Source organism: Pteronotus mesoamericanus, unplaced genomic scaffold, assembly GCF_021234165.1.
Source record: "Pteronotus mesoamericanus isolate MK-2021 breed Mesoamerican mustached bat unplaced genomic scaffold, CSHL_Meso_final contig_182, whole genome shotgun sequence".
In the NCBI taxonomy this organism is placed as follows: domain Eukaryota; kingdom Metazoa; phylum Chordata; class Mammalia; order Chiroptera; family Mormoopidae; genus Pteronotus; species Pteronotus mesoamericanus.
In genome coordinates, this window is record NW_026555078.1 from 28,909,578 (window position 1) to 28,930,957 (window position 21,380).

Below are 21,380 nucleotides of genomic sequence, written 5' to 3' on the forward strand. Positions count from 1 at the left end.
GGGAAAATTAAGACTTTAACTAGGAAGAAAGTTTGGACAATGGTTCTCAAACATTAGAATCACCAGGAGGTTTTAGAAACCCTCCTATTTGGCCCACACGCCAGGCCAGTTCAGCAAGAATCTCTGGGAGAGGGACCCAGGCTTGTTTTTGGAAATCTCTCCAGCTGGCTCCAATGTACAGTCAAGTCTTGCAAACTAATGGTTTTAGACAAACACTTAACAATGTAACAAATTAGTCAATTGGCTCAAATCAAGAAAATAATTTTGACTTCTTTAAAAAATATTTTTTAAAATTTATTTTTAGAGAGAGGGGAGGGAAACACCACTGTGTGTCCTCACACGCCCCCTACTGGGGACCTGGCCTGCAACCCAGGCATGTGCCCTGACTGGCAGTCGAACCTGCGACCCTTTGGTTCACAGGCCAGCACTCAATTCACTGAGCCACACCGGCTAGGGAGCACTCTGACTTTTAAATTACCTATCCAGCACTGGTTAGCAAAATAATTACTCTAGGTGTGAGGACTGTACTAACACAAGGACCTAAGTCAAAACAAAGTTGAGCTAAGGCAAAGGTAGTTTTTGTGCATGTTTAATAACTACATTTTAACAAGTTATTTAATAATTTCAGCAACCACAATTGCTAAGAATTGTCAAGAGTTGTCTTGTTCTTGAAATACAAATTAAAAATGCAGATGTTAAGTATTCCTGAAATTCTTTGCATTTGAGGACTTGTGATAATTACTTGTATGATTTCTTCTTCTGCATACACATTTTTCTCCCAGAACAGGACATCACTTAAAATGGCCCCAGATGTAGTGGGACAAAAATAATCCTGGTAATTGGATACATGACCCGCCAAGCCTCCCCTTTCCAACTGTACAGCGTCCAATCCAGGGATTCTTTGGGCAACTTAGAATTTTAATGGACACTAATAATTGCCCAAACATGTGTGAGATACACATAGAATTTTTACATTTTATTTTTATTTTTACAGAAAAGAAGAACAAAGAAAAACGTATCAAAAAAGCCTCTTTCCCATTGGTTAAATGTACTGCGAAAAACAAACTAACAAAATAATTCCAAGAATACAACTGCTGTCAATTGAAAAGGCATAAACAAAACTACAAAAAAGTGAGTGTACTTTTTTCACAGTTTGCAACTGTCAATAGAAATCTTAAAGTTTGAGATTTAACAAACTTGTATAACCCCCACCAATAATAGCAGAATCAGTAAATAACCTCCTAAACAATACAAAAGAATAAACATGGTCAGATTATCAGGTTAAGCACTAAAAATCTTATTTTCGCTTCCATGGCTGCCACCATAAAAATTAACAAGCAGCACACCTATCAACCAGCACCACAGGAGGTTTATATGCTGTATATATTCTGTATTTTGTTAAATCTAAGAAGCCATTGATTGCAAGATTCGGAAATATCACAATGTGGGGAAAAAAGGTGTCTCCGAATCTAAAAATATGGCATGTGTATGCATCCTTAAGAAATGAGATGTCTCACCTATAAGTGGAAGCTAATCAACAAAACAAACAAGGAGCAAAACAGAACCAGAGACGGAAATAAAGACCGAACTGACAGTGACCACGGGGGAGTGGGGAGAGGATAATGGGAAAGAAGGGGAAGGGCCCAAGGACATGTATGAAGGACCCACGGGCAAAGGCAATGGGGGTGCGAGGGGGGCCCGAGGAGGATTGAATGTAGGAGGTGAGGGGTGGGCAGTGGAGAGTAATGGGGGAATAATGGGACAACTGTAATTGATTGAACAATAAAATTTTTTTTTAATGATGTTCTGAAAAAAAAAAAGATGTAAAAGGGAGTATGTGAGTACATGTGTTTATTCATTTGGGAAAAAGACATTAACCTCACTACCTAATATTCTGAATTCCCATGATTATTGTGGCAAATACAAATGGAACATCCGAGGCTTTTTGTAGCTAAGCTGTTCATGACTGTTTTTCTTTACAGGAACAGGAATAACCCTAATAGATCTTCAAACAAACTACCCGTACACAGGAAACCAGTTATATAAATTGTGGCCTATTTTTGTAATAGATCAAAATACTGTATTGGTCAAAATAAATAGATAAAAACAACATACTTTACTTCCATGTTTGCTATCAGACCCCACAGGTATGTACGTCTTTATAATTAGTTATACATAACCAGCAAAAACAACAGGCATGCACAATTGTGGCAAAACTACGGATTTCAGATTATACTTGTTAAAGTTTTTCTTAATAACAAAAGAAACAACATACTGGTAGGTACACAGAAACATGATTTTACTCTAAAGAATAACTAAATTGTTGCAAGGCAAGTGCTTCCTAATAGTGTGCCATCTAATAGTGTGCTGTAAATGTCTAGTGTATTTTACTATGTAACAGAGTATTTTGTATTTTCCAAGTCTAACCATTAAGTCTCTAGTCAAAACTAAAACCAAACCAACCAACCAAAAACATTAAGTTATACTGACAATCTTATTCCCATGTATGACAGAAGAATACTAATACATACTTTTTATTTCTGTACTTTTTTATTAAGAATACTTCTTAGGCTTTTTTGGCATTTTATATTCAGTGTCCATTGGCTCCCTCTGAGAGTATCCGTGAAGGTTCAGTAAATTTTGCAGTGAACAAGTAAAAAAGGGCTGGTGTGGGTACCAAAGCCAAAAGGGGTAAATCTTGTTCGAGTTTATCCACTCTGGAAATGGAGATTATCCCATAAGCATGAAGTAACCAGTGGCTGAAGAGAACAATGAGTCTTTTCTTCCTGACCAGCAGATCATAGCAGTTCTATTAATTTTATGAAAGAAAGAAAAGAGAAACATTATTGAACTGAATCAGCTAAATCATTTATTATATTTTAATTAAATGTATTAGTTAAGAATCATAATCTCAGAATCACAAACTGCTGGAGCTAAAAAGGACCTGGGGGGCACTCACACTAGCCATCTCACGCCACAGACGAGGCAAGGAGGCTCCTGCAGTCCCACGGGCAGGCAGGGCAGCCCAGGGCAAGAGCCCACATCTCTGAGCTCTAGGCTACAGCACCATTCGGCGCGTGACACTCTATAGCTTCCCCAGAAAGAATGAACCAGGAGGGGAACTCCCCATGGTGTGCCTTCTCCCTGCCCCACTCCACTGCAGCTGTGTCTAGAGCTGAGAAACAGGAGGCGCACACGCCAGATTCCTTCACCTCCAGCGTTCCTGGAACCTGCTGCCTGGATAATTAGCAAGGAGCAGAAATGACATGGGACTGCTCTGATTTCCCTTTAATCTTGAATACCGCTCTATAATATGCCAAAATTGGAAGGACCCAATTATTACAGAATAGCTCAATGTGCTAATAAACACATTGAAGGGTAATTTGCAATATTACATTATTTTCTTTTACTAAAGGGCTCATCAGCTCACCTACAGCTAGGCTCTCTTTTCCTGATTCAGGTCTCTAGTTCTCATTTATGGGTAGAGAGCTCACTGAAGTACATAAACATTTTATACAGGGGAGATTCCCAGGGCCAGAGAGACAAGGAAGTTTCTGGCTAACATAACTACTATCCACAGGAATGGATAACAAACAAAAATTCAAAAGCTTTGTTTTATTCCAATATTCAACCATTTCCCCCCTCAAGTATTTCTCTAGAGTTGAAGACAGTGCCCAAACTGATTTGCTTATCTTCTTTATATATACTGCAACACTGATTGCAGATGATAAAGGAGAAATGGGGACAGTATACAAATGGGAACATTTGAATAATCACCATCAAAATATTCTGTCTAGTTCCTCCACTATATTATTCTGTCTAAAAGCCATTCCCGCTCACTTTTTCACTAATGTAATAGAAAGCGAAGCATCACCATTCCAAAATAATTAACAACTTACTTTCTTTGGGTTGAGCATTTTTTATGTTAATTATGGGAAAGCACACACTCCTATGGAGTGGAGCAGGCAGTTAAAACCAGCGCATAAGAAGAGGGTCAGCAGGTACAGGGCAGAGTAGTGCTGTGGCATAGGACACTCTCATTCCCTTAGAGTTTAGCCTCAAAATAGAGTCCTTTCTAACAGTGACCTTCCACTGATATAATGAAAAGTTAGAGGCCCAAAATGGGTATCTCAAAACAGAAGCAGTATCAGAACTCATGTTACTACTAATGTTATTTCCAAATCACCAAAACATTATAGACACCAGAGGACAAAAGTAAACATCCATAGTCAAAAAAATTAAATTGGGGCCACAACATAAAAGGGCGGAAAATGTATAATGTAATTACTGAGGACAGTGTTGCCATTGTAAAACAGTATAAAATTAGCACTCTATACAATAAAGCAACTTTATGTTTCCCTCAAAATGATGCTAGTAAGTTTCAACATTTCATAATTACGTATTTTCTATGGGTAAATTACTGAAATGATTTTGTTCTCCAACATGCTAGGTAGCTGAGCACCTGACTCTTCACTGGTTTCCAAGCAAACACAGTGCAGTAGACAACCTTTCATAAAAATAACCAGTGAGCTAAAAGCTACTTAGTGTCATCGATTAGCCAAGGATTACTAAGACGATCAGCTGTACTATGTCATATCCTATGTAGTATTCTCCTATTCAGTTGTCAAATCCATTTAAAAAATTTAACTTTTTTCTAACAAAAGAAAAACTTTTCCTACCTCTATTTCAGAGGCCGACATGTACACAGCTAGAGTGACCAAAGATAACACTAATATAATGTACGGGAAGGCATAATCTGAAAAACAAACATGGACATTATGTTGAAAATTAAGCAAATTTTCTGAATGAACAAAAAATCCCAAACAGTATAGATGTCCCCAATATTGTAATGTTTTCAACCAGTCCTAGGAGAGACTTAAGCTCAGCCCTAAGGCAGGGTCAGCCAACTTCTTCCCTAAAAGGCCAGATGGCACCTAAGGCAGGGTCAGCAAACTTCTTCCCTAAAAGGCCAGATGGCAAGGCTCTTTGGCTCCACAGCCCACACGTCTCTGCCCCAGCAGCAACTCTGCAGCTGTTGTGGGAGCGCGTGCAGCAAGGATGCGCTGGACAGCGGGACGGCTCCCATCAGGGTCAGGAGGGAGCTGGACCGCGCAGGAGTGGATCACAGAACTCAGTGTGATGTGCAGTTTAAAACAATTGTTTATTTCTGGAATTTTCCACTTAATGTTTTTGGACCACTTTTGACTGCAGGTTACTGAATCCACAGAAAGTGAAACTGGATAAGGGCATATTTCAAATGCAGTACAGTAAAAATGCTGTAACCAAAATGTTTTTCTTACAAAATATCACCTTTCTCTTAAATGTTTTAAATATATAGCACACTAAAACAAAGGGACACACTGAGAAAAAGATACCTTGAATTATTTTCCATACTATTATTTTTAAACAATTCAGTTACGAAACCAATCATTCCGTATTGCAGTAAAGCCCATTTGGAACAATTTCAAGTGTTAATTCAAGATGCACAAGCCAGAAACTCTGAATTATCTATAAAGGCCTGACTCCAGCTTACTAAATAATTGAATGGCTTGCTTGGAATTTAGAACCTTTCAATTCATAGACAGTGATTAGGTCCTGAATCAGCCATTCAAAAACAAAACAAAACAAAACAACAAAAACCACATTTCATTTATAATTAGCCAGAAAACGTTACAAATGATACAAATTTAAGACCTGGCAGTAAAACGCTTAGGGAGGAAGAGGAAGTTCCTCACAAGGCCCAAACCTCAGGCATGTGAGGAGTAGGTCCTGGGCTCATGGCAGGATTTAGTGGGGTTTTACTCTAGGATCAAAAACAATTGGAGATTTTGAGCCTTAGGTCTGGTGGCTGGACCTGGAAATGTGCATTTTATTTCCCCTGGTGATTCAGATGCAGATCACACCTAACATCTGGCTTCAGGAATACTCCCAAGCAGTACGTTGGCCACTGGCATCTTCCTAGTAATGTCCAGTGTCTCTCTCCCTACACTCCAGCGTCTTAAACTACTGGAAGCCTCTTGCTGCTCTACTTGGCTCAGATTTTTATATTCCCTTGTTACAGATTGAATGGTTTGTGCCCTCCAGATTCTTCCGCTGAAATACCCAATGTGATGGTATTTGGAGGTGGGGCCTTTGGGAGGTGATTAGGCCATGAGGTGGAGCCCCATGAATGTAACCTGTGCCCTTATATAAAAGAGATCCCAGAGAGCTCTCTTTCCTTTTTCCACAGAGGACACAGTGCACTCACATCAGACACCAAATCTGCTCGTGTCTTGCCCTTGGATTTCCCATTCTCCAGAATGGTGAAAAAAAAAATTCCTGTTGTTTGTAAGCCTCCCATTTTATAGTTTTCTGGTACAGCAGCCTGAAATCACACACCCCTATCCCTACAATAAAAAATTACCTGTTTTCTATTTGACATCGTAACATTGTGAGTTGGTATGATGCCCTCCGTGACTAATTTCAGCAGATTGCACAGTACAAGTGAAGAGTAACTCCTTGATCCTTCCTCTGTGTATGTTGTGAGCTAGAGACTTCTTCAGAAAATGATCTAAAGTCATTCAGTGTGGGGAAAAAGGCTTTTATTGCCCAGAGAGGTGGCTATAATGAAGGAAGCAACGATGTCTGGCAGCCTCCTTGGATTAACTTTCCAAACCCCTCCCTGCTCTTCACAACTGTTCTCCTTTCCTCCATTTCTTAACCAAGAGATTCCATACAATAGCACCTCCTGAAGTTTAGGACACAGGAATTTGAAAGCTGACAATTCTGAAATCTTTCCAGTCCTGACAGCTTTCCCAAGCTCTGGACTAGTGTAAATAACCTGTACTCTTTTGACCATTTCATGCACAGCTAGAACTGACTTCCCTTCTCACCAACCTATTTGCTTCTTTTTCCATTTATCCATTTCTCATTCCATTCACCCATTCCCCAGTTACTGGGTGAGAAAGCTGCTTTAAGGTGTCCTCCTCCCATTCCCTCAACCCCTGTATTTAATGTTACCTCATGTAGTTAACTTTATCTTCAAAGGAGTGTCTTTCTGCTTTTTAGGTCAGACTTGGCTTATAACCTCTTAACTGATCCCCCAGGTTTTCTTCCCCTGCCCACCCATCTTCCACGCTGCCAGCAAGTTCTCTCTCTAGAATACAAACCTAGTCATGTCTCTCTTCTGCCTAAAATCCTTGTAAGAGTAGGTTTCTATTCCCTAGAGCAGGACTAGCAACCTCAAATGCCTGCAGAGGCCAGCCAGACAGGTGAGTGGCTGAAGTGGGCCAAATGTAAGAAAACGGGGGATAGCAAGAGCTAGAAGGAGCTGTAGATTTCCAAATACAATGCAGGTCAACCGAGAACGATACATCTGTAAACCAGAATATGAGGCAACATAGACCTCCGACTACTGTCCAATTTCCCTTGCCCTACCCTCCAAGCACCACCCTAATCTTGAACCGAATTCATTACCAAGCCCCATGACTTGCATACTGATGCCCAGTCTTGTGCCTAGTTCCTTTGGGCCACAAGGCTTGCCTTCTGCACCTGGTAGGCTCTATATCAAAGATGGTATCTAATATCTTTGCAACAACGGTCAGTGTCACATTATGTTCTCTCAGCTACTCATAGCTTTCTTAGTAGTATGTGAGCCCTTTAATACCAACTTTTTTTCATTCTCCTTTTGCATAACAGTTTAGTATAATTGGCTGATGAATACACGCATGAATGGATATATTACAGTAAAGAATCACCCTGGCAGGGAGAATAAAGATGGCGGAGGAGTGAGTGGAAGTCTCACTGACCTCCTCCCAGCACCAACCTGGAATTACAACTAAATTGTGAAGAAATCACCTGGAACAAAGAACTGAACAATAGTGAGAAAGGAGCCTTATAACCTCGGAAACAGAAGAATCAGCTTTAGCGCAATCTAACTGGTAAGGAGTGCGGTACAGACTCAAGAAGGTGGGCAGAGTGCCCACGGGAGGCAGCAACAGAAGGATATTGAAACAGTCAGTTGGATCCCCCTGAGAAGAGTGGGGTCTAAACCAAAAGAGGACATCTCCAGCCTACAGCACCAGAGCCCAAAAAGTACACAGAAAACAGCCAGCTGCGAAGAGCGGCAGGGTTACTATCTGCCAGAGACAGGCGCCTGGAGACACAAAGAGCCATTTAAAGGGCCAACACATAAATTTTATTTGCAGCCACTTACCCTGGTCTCCAGCAAAGGCGGGGGCAGAGTGGACTAGAGATGCCTAAGGAGAGACTGAGGAAGGAGGCTGTGGGGAGAGAACTGAGAAAGTGGCCAGTGGGATCTCGGTGCTGACTCATCCCCCATGCAGTGGCAGCCATCTTGCTCAGGCAGAGACCACTCCCCCTGAGCGATAGCACCGTCAGAGGACCCAGTAGCCCTGCCCCCAGGTGAATTCTGCCCCCGCCCTGAGCTTTCTAAGCCACCTGCTGAGTGCAGAGTGGCAGCCACAGATAGTAGATCCCTGGCTAAAGGCGGCAAAGAGTGGTCTGGAGACACTGGAGGAGAGACTGGGGATGGAGGCTTAGGGGAGAGAAGGGAGAGAGTAGCCGGTGGGATCCCTGTGCTGACTCCTCCCCCATACAGCAGCAGCCATCTTATTCAGGCAGAGACCACTCCCCTTGAGCAGCAGCAGTGTCAGAGGACCCAGTAACCCTGCCGCCAGGAGGGACTCTGCCCCACCCTGAGGTGTCTAAGCCTGCCTGCTGAGTGCAGAGTGACTTGATTAACCTCTGAAGGAGACAGCCACAAACAGTAGATTCCTGGAAGTCTCGAACAGACTGCCTAAGGTCAGACAGGGTCAACATCTCACATCATCCGAAGCAGATCCAGAAAGTAAAAACAGGGGTCTCCTACCATAGAAGTTCATACCACACAGTCAGGAAATCAAGACAGATCAATTTAAGAACCAGAAGCAAAAAAGAAGAGTCTCACAATTAATGGGAAGACAAAGAAATACCTCCCACTCAAAGGGAAAAAAGGAATCCCCAAAAAGAGAACTAAATGAAATAGAGGCAAGTAAACTTGACTCAGATATTGAGTTCAAAACAACGGTTCAACAGAAGCTCAATGAATTCAGTGAGCTCAGAATTACAAAAAACTACAGAGAAACTATGAAGAACTTACTGCAAACTATATCAGCATGAAACATGACATACAAACTATCAAAAAGGAACAGGAGGAAATGAAAAATACAATTTCTGAATTGAAGAACACAGTAGAAGGAATCAAAAGCAGGCTCGATGAAGCAGAAGACCAATCAGCAAGCTGGAGGACAAGGTAGAAAAAAGCTCCCAGAAACAGCAAGATAATGAAAAAAGACTCAAAGAGAATGAAGAGGCATTTAGGGAAATGCAGGACAACCTGAAACGTAATAATATCTGTATAATAGAAATACCAGAAGAAGAGGAACAAGGGATAGAAAATCTGTTTGAAAAAGTAATGATGGAAAACTTTCCTAATTTAAGGACAGAAAAAGCCACAAAAGTCCAGGAAGCACAGAGGGTCCCACTCAAGAGGAATCCAGTGAGGCCCACTCTAAGACACATCATCATTAAAATGGCAAATATCAAAGACAAAGAGAGAATCCTAACGGAAGCAAGGGAAAAAGAGGTAGTAACATATAAAAGAGCCCTGATACAGCTAGCAGCTGACTTCTTAACAGAAACACTGCAAGCCAGAAGAGAGTGGCAAGGAATATTGCAAGTAATGAAAAGCAAAGGCCTGCAATCAAGACTGCTCTACTCAGCAAGGCTCTCAATTAAAATGGAAGGCGAAATAAAGAGCTTCCCAGACAAAAGGCTAAAAGAATACCCCTCCACCAAACCAGCACTGCAAAATATGCTAAAGGGACTGCTTTAAGGAAATGAAGAAAAAGAGTCTATGAATACCCAGTTCCTTTCACAGTCACCGATACTTGATATTACCAATATTTTTTATACGTATTAATCTGACTGTGACAATGATGTAGTATTTTAATTGTTCTTTTACTATTTGTTGAAACTAAACCTGTTCTTGTATATTTCTTGCCTATTTCTATTATTTTTAAAAAGCTTTAAATGACTTTTTGGTATTCTTTATCCATCTATTGATTAAAGGTTTGTAGAATTCTTCCTCCCACCCCCAAAAAAACCCAGAACAACTATTAACCCTTTTTTAGATGTGTGGCAAATACTTTCCCATTTTATTACTTGTCCTTTAACTTTTTTTATATGTATATTACTATATAGTCTTAAATGTTTAATATAGTCATATTGTCAATATTTTACTTTATGGCTTCTGGGTTTGAATATGTTACATCAGGGTAAGAAAAATACTAGTTTGAATTATCTCCTAAAACTCCTTAGATTCTACATATTGATTTTTACCTCACCTGAATATTTCTTGTATAATGTGTGAAATAGGGCTCTATATTTGTTTTATTTCAAGTAATAGTGGTCCATGCACCTTATTTGTTGAATAAACCTTATTTTCCCCATTGATTTGAAATATCAATTTAATCATATATTACTTTGTTAGATAGATACATACATTTGTTTCTAGAACGCTCATTATATTTCATTGATCTCCTTGATTATTTCTGTGCTGGTGCCATGTTGTTTTAATTGCTGAGAATTTATAATGGTTTTAAATTTTTTAACATTTTATAATTGACTTTGACATTTAAAAAGATAATTAAAATTAATCTGCATTTATAAAAGAAAGAAAGAAGTAACGAATGAACGAAGGAACGAACAATAGGTAGGTGGAACTCCTACCTTTTGCGACAACATGGATGGAACTGGAGAATATGTACTAAATGAAATAAGCCAGTTGGTGAAAGACAAACGCCATATGATCTCACCTATAAGTGGAATCTATTCAACAAAATAAACTAATGAACAAAATAAACCATAGGCATGGACACATGGAGCAGACTGAAAGTGACCAGAGGGAATGGGGAAAGAAGACAATGGTGGAAAGAAGGGGAAGGAACTAGACAAAGAACATGTATGCGTGACCGATGGACATGGACAACAGAGTGGGAATTGACTGTGGTCCAGGGGGTGGGGGGTGGGGTGGGTGGAGGAGGGCAAAGGGGAAAAATTGAGACAACTGTCATAGAATAAACATGATTTAAAAGTTAAAAAAAAAAAAAAAAAAGGATCACCACAGCTGTTTGGCTCAGTTGGTTGGAGCTTCGTCCAGTAAACCCAAAGACCATAGGTTTGAGCCCTGGTCAGAGCTTCTCCCTTGGTTGAGGCTTTGGTCCCTGATGGGAGTGCGTACATGAGGCAACTGATTGATGTTTCTCTTTCGCATTAACATTTCTCTCCCTTGCTCTCTCCCTTCCCTTCTCTCTAAAATCAATAAGGGTGTCCTCGGGTGAGGACAAAAAATAATAATAATAAAGTAAAAAGATAAAGAATATACTGAAGATTCATTTACTCTATTGAAAAGGGTTCCATAAAGAAACTTAGAAATCTAAGACCTAACAATGATAAATAGGATACATTATCAAGAGTAACTTCCATGTATTATTTGCAAAAACCAGCTTTTGTTTTCTGCTTTATACTTAGGTCTTAAAGATTTCCCTGTTTAGGTTATAATCTTCAAATACAAAGCATTCTCTAAATAGAAATCTGTTTTGATTTTCTGCCACTGATTTCTTGAGAATTTCTATTTCATTCCAAAAAACCCATCATGTTTTAAAATAAGGATTATATTTCGGCAAAAATATGTACTATGGCTTATCCAGAATGAAAAAAAATTCTATGTTAAAGAAAAACCTCCAAAATTACATCCAGTGAAAATATTGTTCATCACAGATAATAATAACTACACAAGCTATTTTCCCATCAAACTTACATAAAAGGCCTCCGCCAACTGCCTGAAGCACAGTTAAAATTGGGAAGAAGTAAAGTGCAGCATAAATACTTTTAAATCGATCAGATTTCCCTAACCCACAGGCAATCTTCTTTACCAGGAGAGGTCGGAGCAGCATCATTAATACCAAGCAGAAGGCATAATAGATAAATACAATGGTGTAGCTGAAAAGTAAATAAGAAATATTATCAAAAATATGTTCTAAAATATTTTATCATTGATCATTTTTAAATGAAATATCCTATAAGAGGTTAAAAAAATATACTAAGTCTACTCATCAAATATTCATACTGGGGGGAGGTTGGCCCACAGGACTCGCACACATTAGTGAAAAGTGGACACTGGTCCCGTTCCAGGAGGCGGTCTGGAAATATGCACCCAAAATCCTAAAATGTTTACATCCTGCAATCCAGCAATTATACTCGTAGAAATTTATCAAAGGGAAATACTCAAGGATACACAAAAAAACTTTATAAATAAGCTCTTTCTGGATCATGGAATAAAGAAAATTCAGGAAGAAAATAAATACTCGATGGCAGAAAACTGGTTAAATGTTATAGTACATTCACACTGGAATACTATGGAGCCATTATTTCATTAATTGAAGCTCAGGGTACAGCTCCTTAAAAATCATCAAAGGACTTATAAGTTCTTTATATATAAATTTTAGCCATATATATGGAGAGAGAGAAAATATATACATGGAATAAATAATTTGCAGGGCTTAAAGCTGGGCAGGTGTAAAAGATTTTCACACCTTTATATCTGGATCTTATTTTTTGAAAACTACCTTTTTACATACATGTATCTGTGTTTTGACAGTACTATTAAGAACTTTCTCAAAACACTTCAAATGAACACAAAAACTTACAGAAATTCTAAAAATGAAGTAGTCTGGGATGATATTATACAGAATGTTAGGAATTTGATATTTTTCAAACAACAGTCTGATGAAGATTGCATTTATTTAGGAAAAAACACAAAAACAAAAAGAACATTATCCCAACACTAATTTCAGCTGCAGTTAGGTGCCTCCTGTAAGTAATGTACCACACTGTATTTAATACATATGGATTTACTTAATCTGCCTCATCTCCTTATACAGGACCGCCATTCCCATTTTACCAATGGGAAAACTGAGCTTTTTACAAAAGGCTCTTAACGTGCTCAAGCTAACACACAATTGGCAGACCTGGGATTAAACTCAAGCCTGTTTTTAACTCCAAAGCCCATATTTTTTTTTCCTCTATGTCAGATATTACTTGTCTGTTGCAAATCAAAAAGGTTTTCCTTAGAAATCTCTTTTTAAGAAACATGAATGGCTTATTTTGTAAGTGTTTACACACACTTCAACACCCATACAAAAATACTCTCACTTCTATTATACTAAGATGTATTTCTATTTTCTCCTATCAGAGGATGTGTCCCTTAAGAAAATCATTTCTGTGTACTTCCCCCAGTACCTAGATGCCATGGTACAATGCTCAAACTGTTGAAATACATGAAATCTATAATTATCATTTTTCAAAAAAAGACCTTTAGTCAAAATAAATACTTACAGTGGGTAGACAGCTTCATGAGTACAGTGCACTGTGGTAACGTAATCTGGACTTGGGTTGTAAAGCATTGTGTACCAGTCAGAAAGCATCAGTACTCGACATGAACGGATATAAAGAACACCAACTGGATCACTCACAAGTAAGGTGATAATAGCTGCCATACTGCATTCAAATAATGCAGTGATGTGTTGGAAAAGTGCACTGGAACTAGTAAAACAAAAGAAGCACAGTTACCAAAAATTTTTTAGTGCCAAATAGCTTTTCCTAAAACCTGGATATGATTCAAGATAATGGTTTCTTTCTCCTTTCTTTCTCTCTCCTTCCTTCCTTCCTTCCTTCCTTCCTTCCTTCCTTCCTTCCTTCCTTCCTTCCTTCCTTCCTTCCTTCCTTCCCTCCTTCCTTTCTTTTCCTCCTTCTCTCTCTCTCTTTTTCTCTCTTTCTCTCTTTCAGGTTATTTATTTTTAGAGAGGGAGGAAGGGAGGGAAGGAGAGAAACATCAATCTGTGGTTGCCTCTCGCATGCCCCCTGCTGGGGACCTGGCCTGCAGCCCAGACAAAGCATCCTGGCTGGGAATCCAACTGGCAACCCTTTGGTTTGCAGGCCAGCACTCAGTCCACTGAGCCACACCAAGCCAGGACTCAAGGTATGATTTCTAAAAAGAAATTTTAATTGTCAACTCCTGAAACTAGGAATAAAACACTCATACTTTTTATACATAAAGGACATATGTACATATACTACATAAACAGATAAACATAAATTTCATGGGGGTAGGTGAAATTATGGAATGAAAGGAATCTATAAGGCCCTTTAAAGAGGTGACAATGACAAAGGGGTTGAGAAACACTGGTTAGTCTCAGACAGCGAGGCTCCTACTTCCTTCATTAAAAGTACGTCGTCTCAGGAAAATGAAACAGATGGCCCTTGTGTTCCTTGCTACCAACTTACTAGGCTAAGCTTACTTATGCAAACTCCTTTTTAAATCTACTTCCTTTCCTGCCTAAGCACTGATCACTCCTTTGTTCTACCCTCAAAACAAAGCTCTACCCTCGTCCTGACCAATGAGGCTCATGTGGCTGGGTGTCATCTGGAAAATCGAGAGTCTGTGGGTTTGATTCCAGTCAGGGTACATGCCTCGGTTGTGGGTTTGGTCCCCACTTGGGGCGTGTGCAAGAGGCAACTGATTGGTGTTTCTCTCCCTCGCCTCTCCTCTCTGGAATTAATAAGGGGAAGGAAAGAAAAAAAGGAACCTCTAGCCTCTGCTTCAAAATTCTCCCTCAAAACATACCTGATGTTTTAGTTGTAATACACTTGGAAGGTGTTGGGAACCGTCCTGCCTGGTTTCAGGAACTGTAGCCTCGCCAAGAGGCAAGAGGGCACCAAGGCGGGAGCTAAGCGAGGAGGTCTTGGGGAAATAGGCCACTGAGGAGACAAAACATGTCCCCCTTTTTAACCCCAGACAATGGCTGGTTAGTCAATGTCAGTTAAGACCCCTTGGTGGCAGGGGCAACCTAAGACAGGCACAGTCACATGGGGGCCATCAGAGAAGAACTTGGGGGACACGGAGAAGGGGCAAAGGACCCTCACCCCTTGGCTTTGATATGGCCAGAGTCCTCATTCTATCTAAAAGAAGTCTCCTTATCTCTTGGCTGCTCTGCTCTGCCCACTTGGCTCAGGCTTTAAACAATACTAGAGGCAGCCCTAAACTGGATCCAGTGGTTCCCGGGGGAAATCAGGCCTAGAAGTAAATTACACTCCTTGAAGTATGCTTTGTTTTTTCCCTCAAAGCTATGATAACCGGCTCAGGCTGGGCGGGAAATTTATGTTATTCATAGACCCTGAACCTAAACCATTTGGCACTCTCATGTTTACTCATCTTGGACCCATGCAAATCGGTGTGTTCTTGCCCTTTGTCTTCTTCAAGCATCACCTACATTCTGTAAACATTAACATACGGATGTAATGAGATTACCTGTACATTCCCGCTACTTATCCTCCACTGATAATCCTTTCAATAAAAGCCACTGAGCACAGGTGCTCGGGCCATTCTCCACTAGAGGGAATCACCACCCCCTTTCTCTGGCAGAGCAAGAAATATCTGGAACAACTTATTTTATTTCCCCGTCCATGATGACCTGGAGCGGCTCTGCAGGACAGAGTCTGCCTCCACCTCAGGAAGGTACATCCCTTACCCACACCTCTTCTCTACTTTGACCTGAGAAGTTCCAACAATTAACTGACCATGTCTTGTATGTTAGCTTTAAGCATACTCACATATTTCTCACTGTCATCTCTCACTAATCATAACAAAAATTAAAAGGATGAGATTTGCTTTTTAAAGATATTTATAGATTCTTCTGGGGAAAAAAAGAGAATGTTCTTCCAACATAAATAATCACCATGGACTTCTTAAGTAGAAGCCAGAAAAGTGCAGATCCTATTTCCACCCGACCATCCTTCCCACTTCCCCTGCCATGACTGGAGGCTGGCCATCGGGGTTTCTTGGATGATAGCCCCCTGATTCCTCTCTCCTCTCATTCACCTTCCGCAGAAGTTATCTTCCTAAAGTAAACCTTCACCATTAAATCATTCACTCAGAAACTAAGTGAGCATCTCCAATGTGCCAGCTGTTGAGCTGGTCTCCAGAGGTTCCATGGAGAAGAAGAGAGGTGGCCACCGCTCTCTTGCAGCTTACGGTCAGGGCGGGAGGAAGGTTAATTGAGGAAACAAACATAACTAACTATAAATTGTGTGGAGTGCTAAATACAAAACAGAAACAACAACAAAATGAAGAGTGCTATTAAAAAAGGAAAATAAGGGCACCGGTCCACTTTAGATTGGCCTGGGAAGGCCTCTCCAAGTAGGTGTAATTTAAACTGAAATCTGAAGGAAAAAAGGCAGAGAGGTAAAAAGTTGCAGTGAGAGGGACGAGAAAGTATTTCAGACACAGAAAAGAGTGGGGAAAGGGAAAGGACCCAAAGCAGGAAGGATGCTGAGAAGTCGGAGGAACTAAAAGCCAGTGTGGCTAAAATATACTATGATAGAATTTGATTCCTCATTCTCACAAGAATAAAGTTTACATCCTCATCAAGAACCTTCACAGCTTAAGTGTCCACCTGTAGATGAGTGGATCAAAAACCTGTGGTATATTTACACAATGGAATATTATGCAGCAGAAAGAAAGAAGCAGCCCCTACCTTTTGTGACAGCACAGATGGAACTGGAGAATATTATGCTAAGTGACAGAAGCCAGTTGGTGAAAGACAAATACCATATGATCTCACTTACAAGAGGAATCTAATGAACAAAATAAACTAACAAGCAAAACAGAACCAGACACATGGAAACATGGAACAGACTGAGAGTGACCAGAGGGGAGGGGGACAGTGGTGGAAAGAAGGGGAAGGGACTAGGCAAAGAACGTATTTGAATGACCGATGGACGCAGACAATGGTGTGGGGGTTGACTGTGGGAGCCGGGGGTGGGCTGGGTGGAGGGGGGCAAAGGGGAAAAAATTAGGACAACCGCAACAGAATAACATTAAAAAAAATAAAGGGCACAATTAAAAAACAAAACCCTTCACATTCTGGCCTCAGTCTGCCTTCCCCACTTTCCTTTTTATCACCTTTCTTTCACATGCAGTCCACGCTTTGACCACAGGGACTCTTTCCATTCCCACCCTAACATGGCACACATCAGACCTCTGTGCCATTGTTCAAGCTGCTTCCTCTGCCTAAAATGTTCCTTTTTTCCAAGTCTTTCAGATTTTTTCAAGTCTTTCAGCAGGCACAATTTATCTCTTCCATTCTTTATGACTCCAGAGCATTTTGTTTACAATGCTTTTATATACTTTTTGTTTATACACTTTTAAGACTGATTTATATTACATTTAGTTGTCTCTACATTTGTTTTCTCTACATGATTATCACTATAAACCATGTCGGTCATCTGTATACCTCCTCTTTTGATATTCTAAACGTAAGACACAGTACTTCATAAATGTTTATGAAGTTAATGTGTTCATATAAATTTTTATAATTCGGTTGCAGCTATATCATCTTAACTGCATGGGGGCAGATTACTAGTCGAAAATTAAATTACAAAGTATTTGTTCTAGAACAATAAACAGTTTGTAAACACAAGCAATTCTTTGCAAAAAACCAACAAAGATTATAATTTATTTTTTTTAATCCTCATCCAAGGATATGGTTATTGATTTTAGAGAGAGAGAGAGAGAGAGAGAGAGAAACTTCGATGTGAGAGTAGAACATTCATCGGTCGCCTCCCATAGGCACCGTGACCAGGGACTGAAACACAACCTAGGTAAGTGCCTTGACTAGGCATCAAACCTGCATCATTCTGGTACATGGGATGACACTTCAACCAAGTGAGCCACTCAGCCAGGGCTATAAATATTATAATTTAAAATTTTTTTTAAATTTCTTTTAAAAAATGTCAATTTTTTTTTAAAATTTCTTCAAGATCATTTAAGGTAAAACAGACAACAGATACCTTCCATAATAATTATTAAGCCATGCCCTATCATTAAGTTTTCTTGCCACAATCAAAAGTAATCAGACTATAAAGCAAAAGCACGTTTACCACATTTAAAATAACAGCCCTGGCTGGTGTGGCTCAGTGGGTTCAGTGCCAGCCTGCAAATGGAAAGGTTGTCGCCAGTTCGATTCCCAGTCAGAGCACATGATTGGGCTGGAGTCCAGGTCCCAGCTGGAGGTGTGAGAGAGGCAACTGAGCTATGTATCTCTCTCACATTGATGTTTCTCTCCCTCTATTTCTCTGTCACTCCCCTTCTCTCTAATAAATAAATAATAATAATAAAAACAACAGAAGACGTATAATTTACTTGATGAGGTCTTCTAAGTGATAATTATTCCAACATCAGTCTATCCAGACACATTCATAGAAAGTGCTAACCTCTTTTTTCCCGAGTACCATTCAATGAAGAACCAATGCAAAACAAGAGGAAGCATAGCCATGAATCCAAGATACAGCCAATCATAAAGCTCTGGGGACTCTGTGCAAGGCTGGCAATATTTCTGTGCATTTGTTCTCTGTCCTCTCGGACACACCTACAATACATAAAAATAGTATGTAGAGCTATTACTTGAGAAGATTAACACCCCCAAAAATCTTCCTATAAGATATCCCATTTCTGTTCAAACATCTGTTTACATGTACATCTTTCAGAAATAAAAAAGAGAAAGCATAAGTAAAATAAAAAGAAATCTACACTGTATTTGCCTACATCAGTATAATGCTATTAAAGGAGTCCTTTCACTAAGTTACTAAAAGAGCAGACTAATAGTATATGAAAAACCTAGTTATTAATAGCATATAAAAATAATTGCAAACAACTGTTCTCAAATTGTAAACAGTTAACTTACTTGGATGTCCAAGTCACTGTACTATCTTGTAATAAAAAGTAATTAAAATTACCACAAAATTATAAAATATTTTAAAAACACAGTTACTATGACTGTTAACAAATTTGTAGTATAGACAATCAATAAAATGACACAGATATTATTAATGCCTACATATTCTTTTATAAATAAGTAGAGTGAAGAAAAGATATTCTGCATGTAAAAATATTTCAAAAGCAAAAAAATTTTACAAATAAATAACATACAAACATTAAGACTTACCCCACATTCTCCGTATATTTCAGTTGAGCCATTTTTAAACAATAGGGTCTTCCCACAGTAAAGTCCAAGGCATGCTGGTTGAATATCGACAGCTTTTTAAAAACAAACGTCAGTACAATAACACCTCTTGTGATTATAAAAAATAATGCAGGTTGAAGCACTTGGTGGAAATAACACACTTTCAATTAAAAAAATCATATGTACTATGACTAAAGTCTTGATGCATTTATTTTAAAAATTAAATTTCTCCTTTACACTGTAACACTGCAGAAAATTACACAGGAACTTTGTTGTTGATACAGTTTCTTATCATTAAGGTCCTCAGTCCTCTGCCAGCAAATCAGGATGTATCCCTGAACCCAAGACTTAGTCTGGCAGGTCTCCAGAGACTCCATCCAGCCACGCCCCTTCATCAGATGGTCTAGATTTCCGAATACACATTGTTTTTTAATATTCACATTGTTTTTTAATAAGAGGATTAGTAGAGGATGACTGCTTTTGATTTTGGTCAGGAGGACAGTAAGTGCATGCACACATACGCATGACACATCTGTCATCACCTTCTTCCATACTAAAACACATTTTAATACCAAAAAAATGGAAAAGACATAATTTCAAAATAAAGGGCAGGCCTGTAAATAAATTCACCTTTACAAAAAGCTAATTACATTGTCCCAACTCTTCTCATTTTTGTCAGGGGCAAGTGAAAATTTCATCAAGCTGTCACTGGGCCTCTGACCCGTACTTGGGAACTACTGCCTTGGAATCAATCCCCTGGCCTCAGGGCATGGGGAAAATAAAAAGCAGGTCTTCTTCACAAAAAAAAACAAAACAAAGCAAAGCAAAAAAACCCCCAAAAAACCCAAACCCAGGACCTACAGATGGTTTTTGACCTCATCAACAGGTCCAAGTTGCGGAGGGAGGATTTTTCTTCAGTGACATGTTTCCCTTCATGCATTGATTCAGTCATACAATGTATGTGCATTAAGTGTCAGATTCCACTGGTTTGGGGCAACTAAAGATCTACGGAGGAACATGACAGAGTCCCTGCCTTCAAGGAATCTACAGCCTGGTGTGGAATAAATCCAAAACAACTGTGGTCAAATGTAAATTAATATGAAAATTATGCATTTTTATAATTATTCTTGAACAATCATTTCCCAAATTCTGCATGAATTCACAATCTAGAAACTGCCTGATTCACAATGTCCTTTCTCCCTTGAAATTCGAGTAGACTTTAGATTTCTTTCTCCTTGTGCTGCTGGGGGGGGGGGGGGCGGGGGGTGAGGGGGGCTGGCACTGACAAAAATGTCTCAAGGGTCATATTTTCACATTTATCAAATTTCTGAAAGATTTAAAAAATCCACAGGCTTCTTTACATTATTTGGCCCTTATTTTTAAATCAATTGTAATCACAGTGTTCTAAACTGATAGGTAGAAATGAAGTGTTTCAGAGTTTTTGAGAAGGCAGAAGTTAAAGAATTGGCGGTTTCTTCTACACAGGCATGGCATCTAGTAGATGCTTAATAAGTACATCTGAATATAAGTAATGTCAAGTTTTTCAAACCCCAAGTCCTGAAAACCAAAAACAGCTTATGAGACAAACAAAACCCTGACTCCCAGTGTCCGTCCACTTTTCCATTACGTTTCCTTCGGTAAACGAGAGCTAAAACTTTGTTGTTGTTGTTTTTCTGTTTTGTTTTGTTTTGTTTTTGCAACCTTTGTGAAGAGCCCTGTAAACAGATTTGACGCTGAAGCAAAAGACAATAGTGATACGTCAATTAGCTTCTGCTTCCTTTACTGTTTTTCTGCACATACTAAAGCCCGCGTCTAAATTTTGAAGTCAATTCTCAGGAATGTTAAACAAAGAGACTGACAAAGATACTGAAGTGACCTTTCGAACGGAACAACAAAGGCCTAGACTTTCCCCTCCCCGTACGCAGCCGGCTTCCCCCCTTCAGCGGGTCTGAAGCCTAGACCTCCTACCCCCTCCCACTCCACCCCCGAGCCGGGGAAGAGTCTGGGGCCCGGCCCCGGGGCAGGTGGGAGCAAGCAGCTAAGAGGAGCCGCTACCCGGGGGCCGCCCATCGAGACTGAGCCCAGAACCCGCAGCCTAGAGAAGAAGCAGGGACAATGACAAACGCTTCCCGGGATCCCGGCGACTACTCACCCATTGGCAGCTTCTAAGTTATCCTGGAGAATCTCCAGGATCAGCCGACCCGGCCGCAGGGCCCGGACTTCCGGGCCACAGACGCCTCGTCGGTCCCGCCTCCTGGT

The 21,380-nt window shown here is 39.9% G+C and overlaps 2 protein-coding genes across 4 annotated transcripts in view; one reads left to right on the top strand and one right to left on the bottom strand.

The window, feature by feature from the left end:
* Positions 1–1,362, top strand: part of CCDC175 (coiled-coil domain containing 175) — a 54,787-nt gene extending 53,425 nt beyond the window's left edge. The window contains exon 20 of the mRNA XM_054567488.1: positions 995–1,362. Within this exon, the coding sequence (XP_054423463.1) occupies positions 995–1,077 (83 nt within the window). The 3' untranslated portion in view covers positions 1,078–1,362. The remainder of the gene's footprint in view (positions 1–994) is intronic.
* Positions 1,362–21,372, bottom strand: JKAMP (JNK1/MAPK8 associated membrane protein). Of its 3 annotated transcripts, none has more exons than XM_054567485.1 (7): positions 21,274–21,372; positions 19,104–19,195; positions 18,373–18,527; positions 13,438–13,644; positions 11,861–12,042; positions 4,680–4,756; positions 1,362–2,809 (listed from the first exon to the last, which is right to left on the bottom strand). In XM_054567485.1, exons 1-7 carry the CDS (start codon positions 21,275–21,277, stop codon positions 2,591–2,593), a joined length of 936 nt encoding a protein of 311 aa, XP_054423460.1. In that variant the 5' UTR covers positions 21,278–21,372; the 3' UTR covers positions 1,362–2,590. The 3 variants fall into 3 exon arrangements, with proteins under 3 accessions (XP_054423460.1, XP_054423461.1, XP_054423462.1); XM_054567486.1 differs by having other exon boundaries at positions 19,104–19,177; positions 21,274–21,364; XM_054567487.1 differs by lacking the exon at positions 4,680–4,756 and having other exon boundaries at positions 2,678–2,809; positions 21,274–21,364.
* Between the last annotated feature and the right edge of the window lie 8 nt (positions 21,373–21,380).

What these genes read in the sequence shown, in the direction of transcription:
- JKAMP (XM_054567485.1), bottom strand. An exon ending in TGGTACTCGGGAAAAAAGAG is followed by an intron (nt 13,645 to 18,372) that starts GTTAGCACTTTC and finishes TTGTTTTACTAG; the next exon opens with TTCCAGTGCACTTTTCCAAC. An exon ending in TGTCGGCCTCTGAAATAGAG is followed by an intron (nt 2,810 to 4,679) that starts GTAGGAAAAGTT and finishes TAAAATTAATAG; the next exon opens with AACTGCTATGATCTGCTGGT.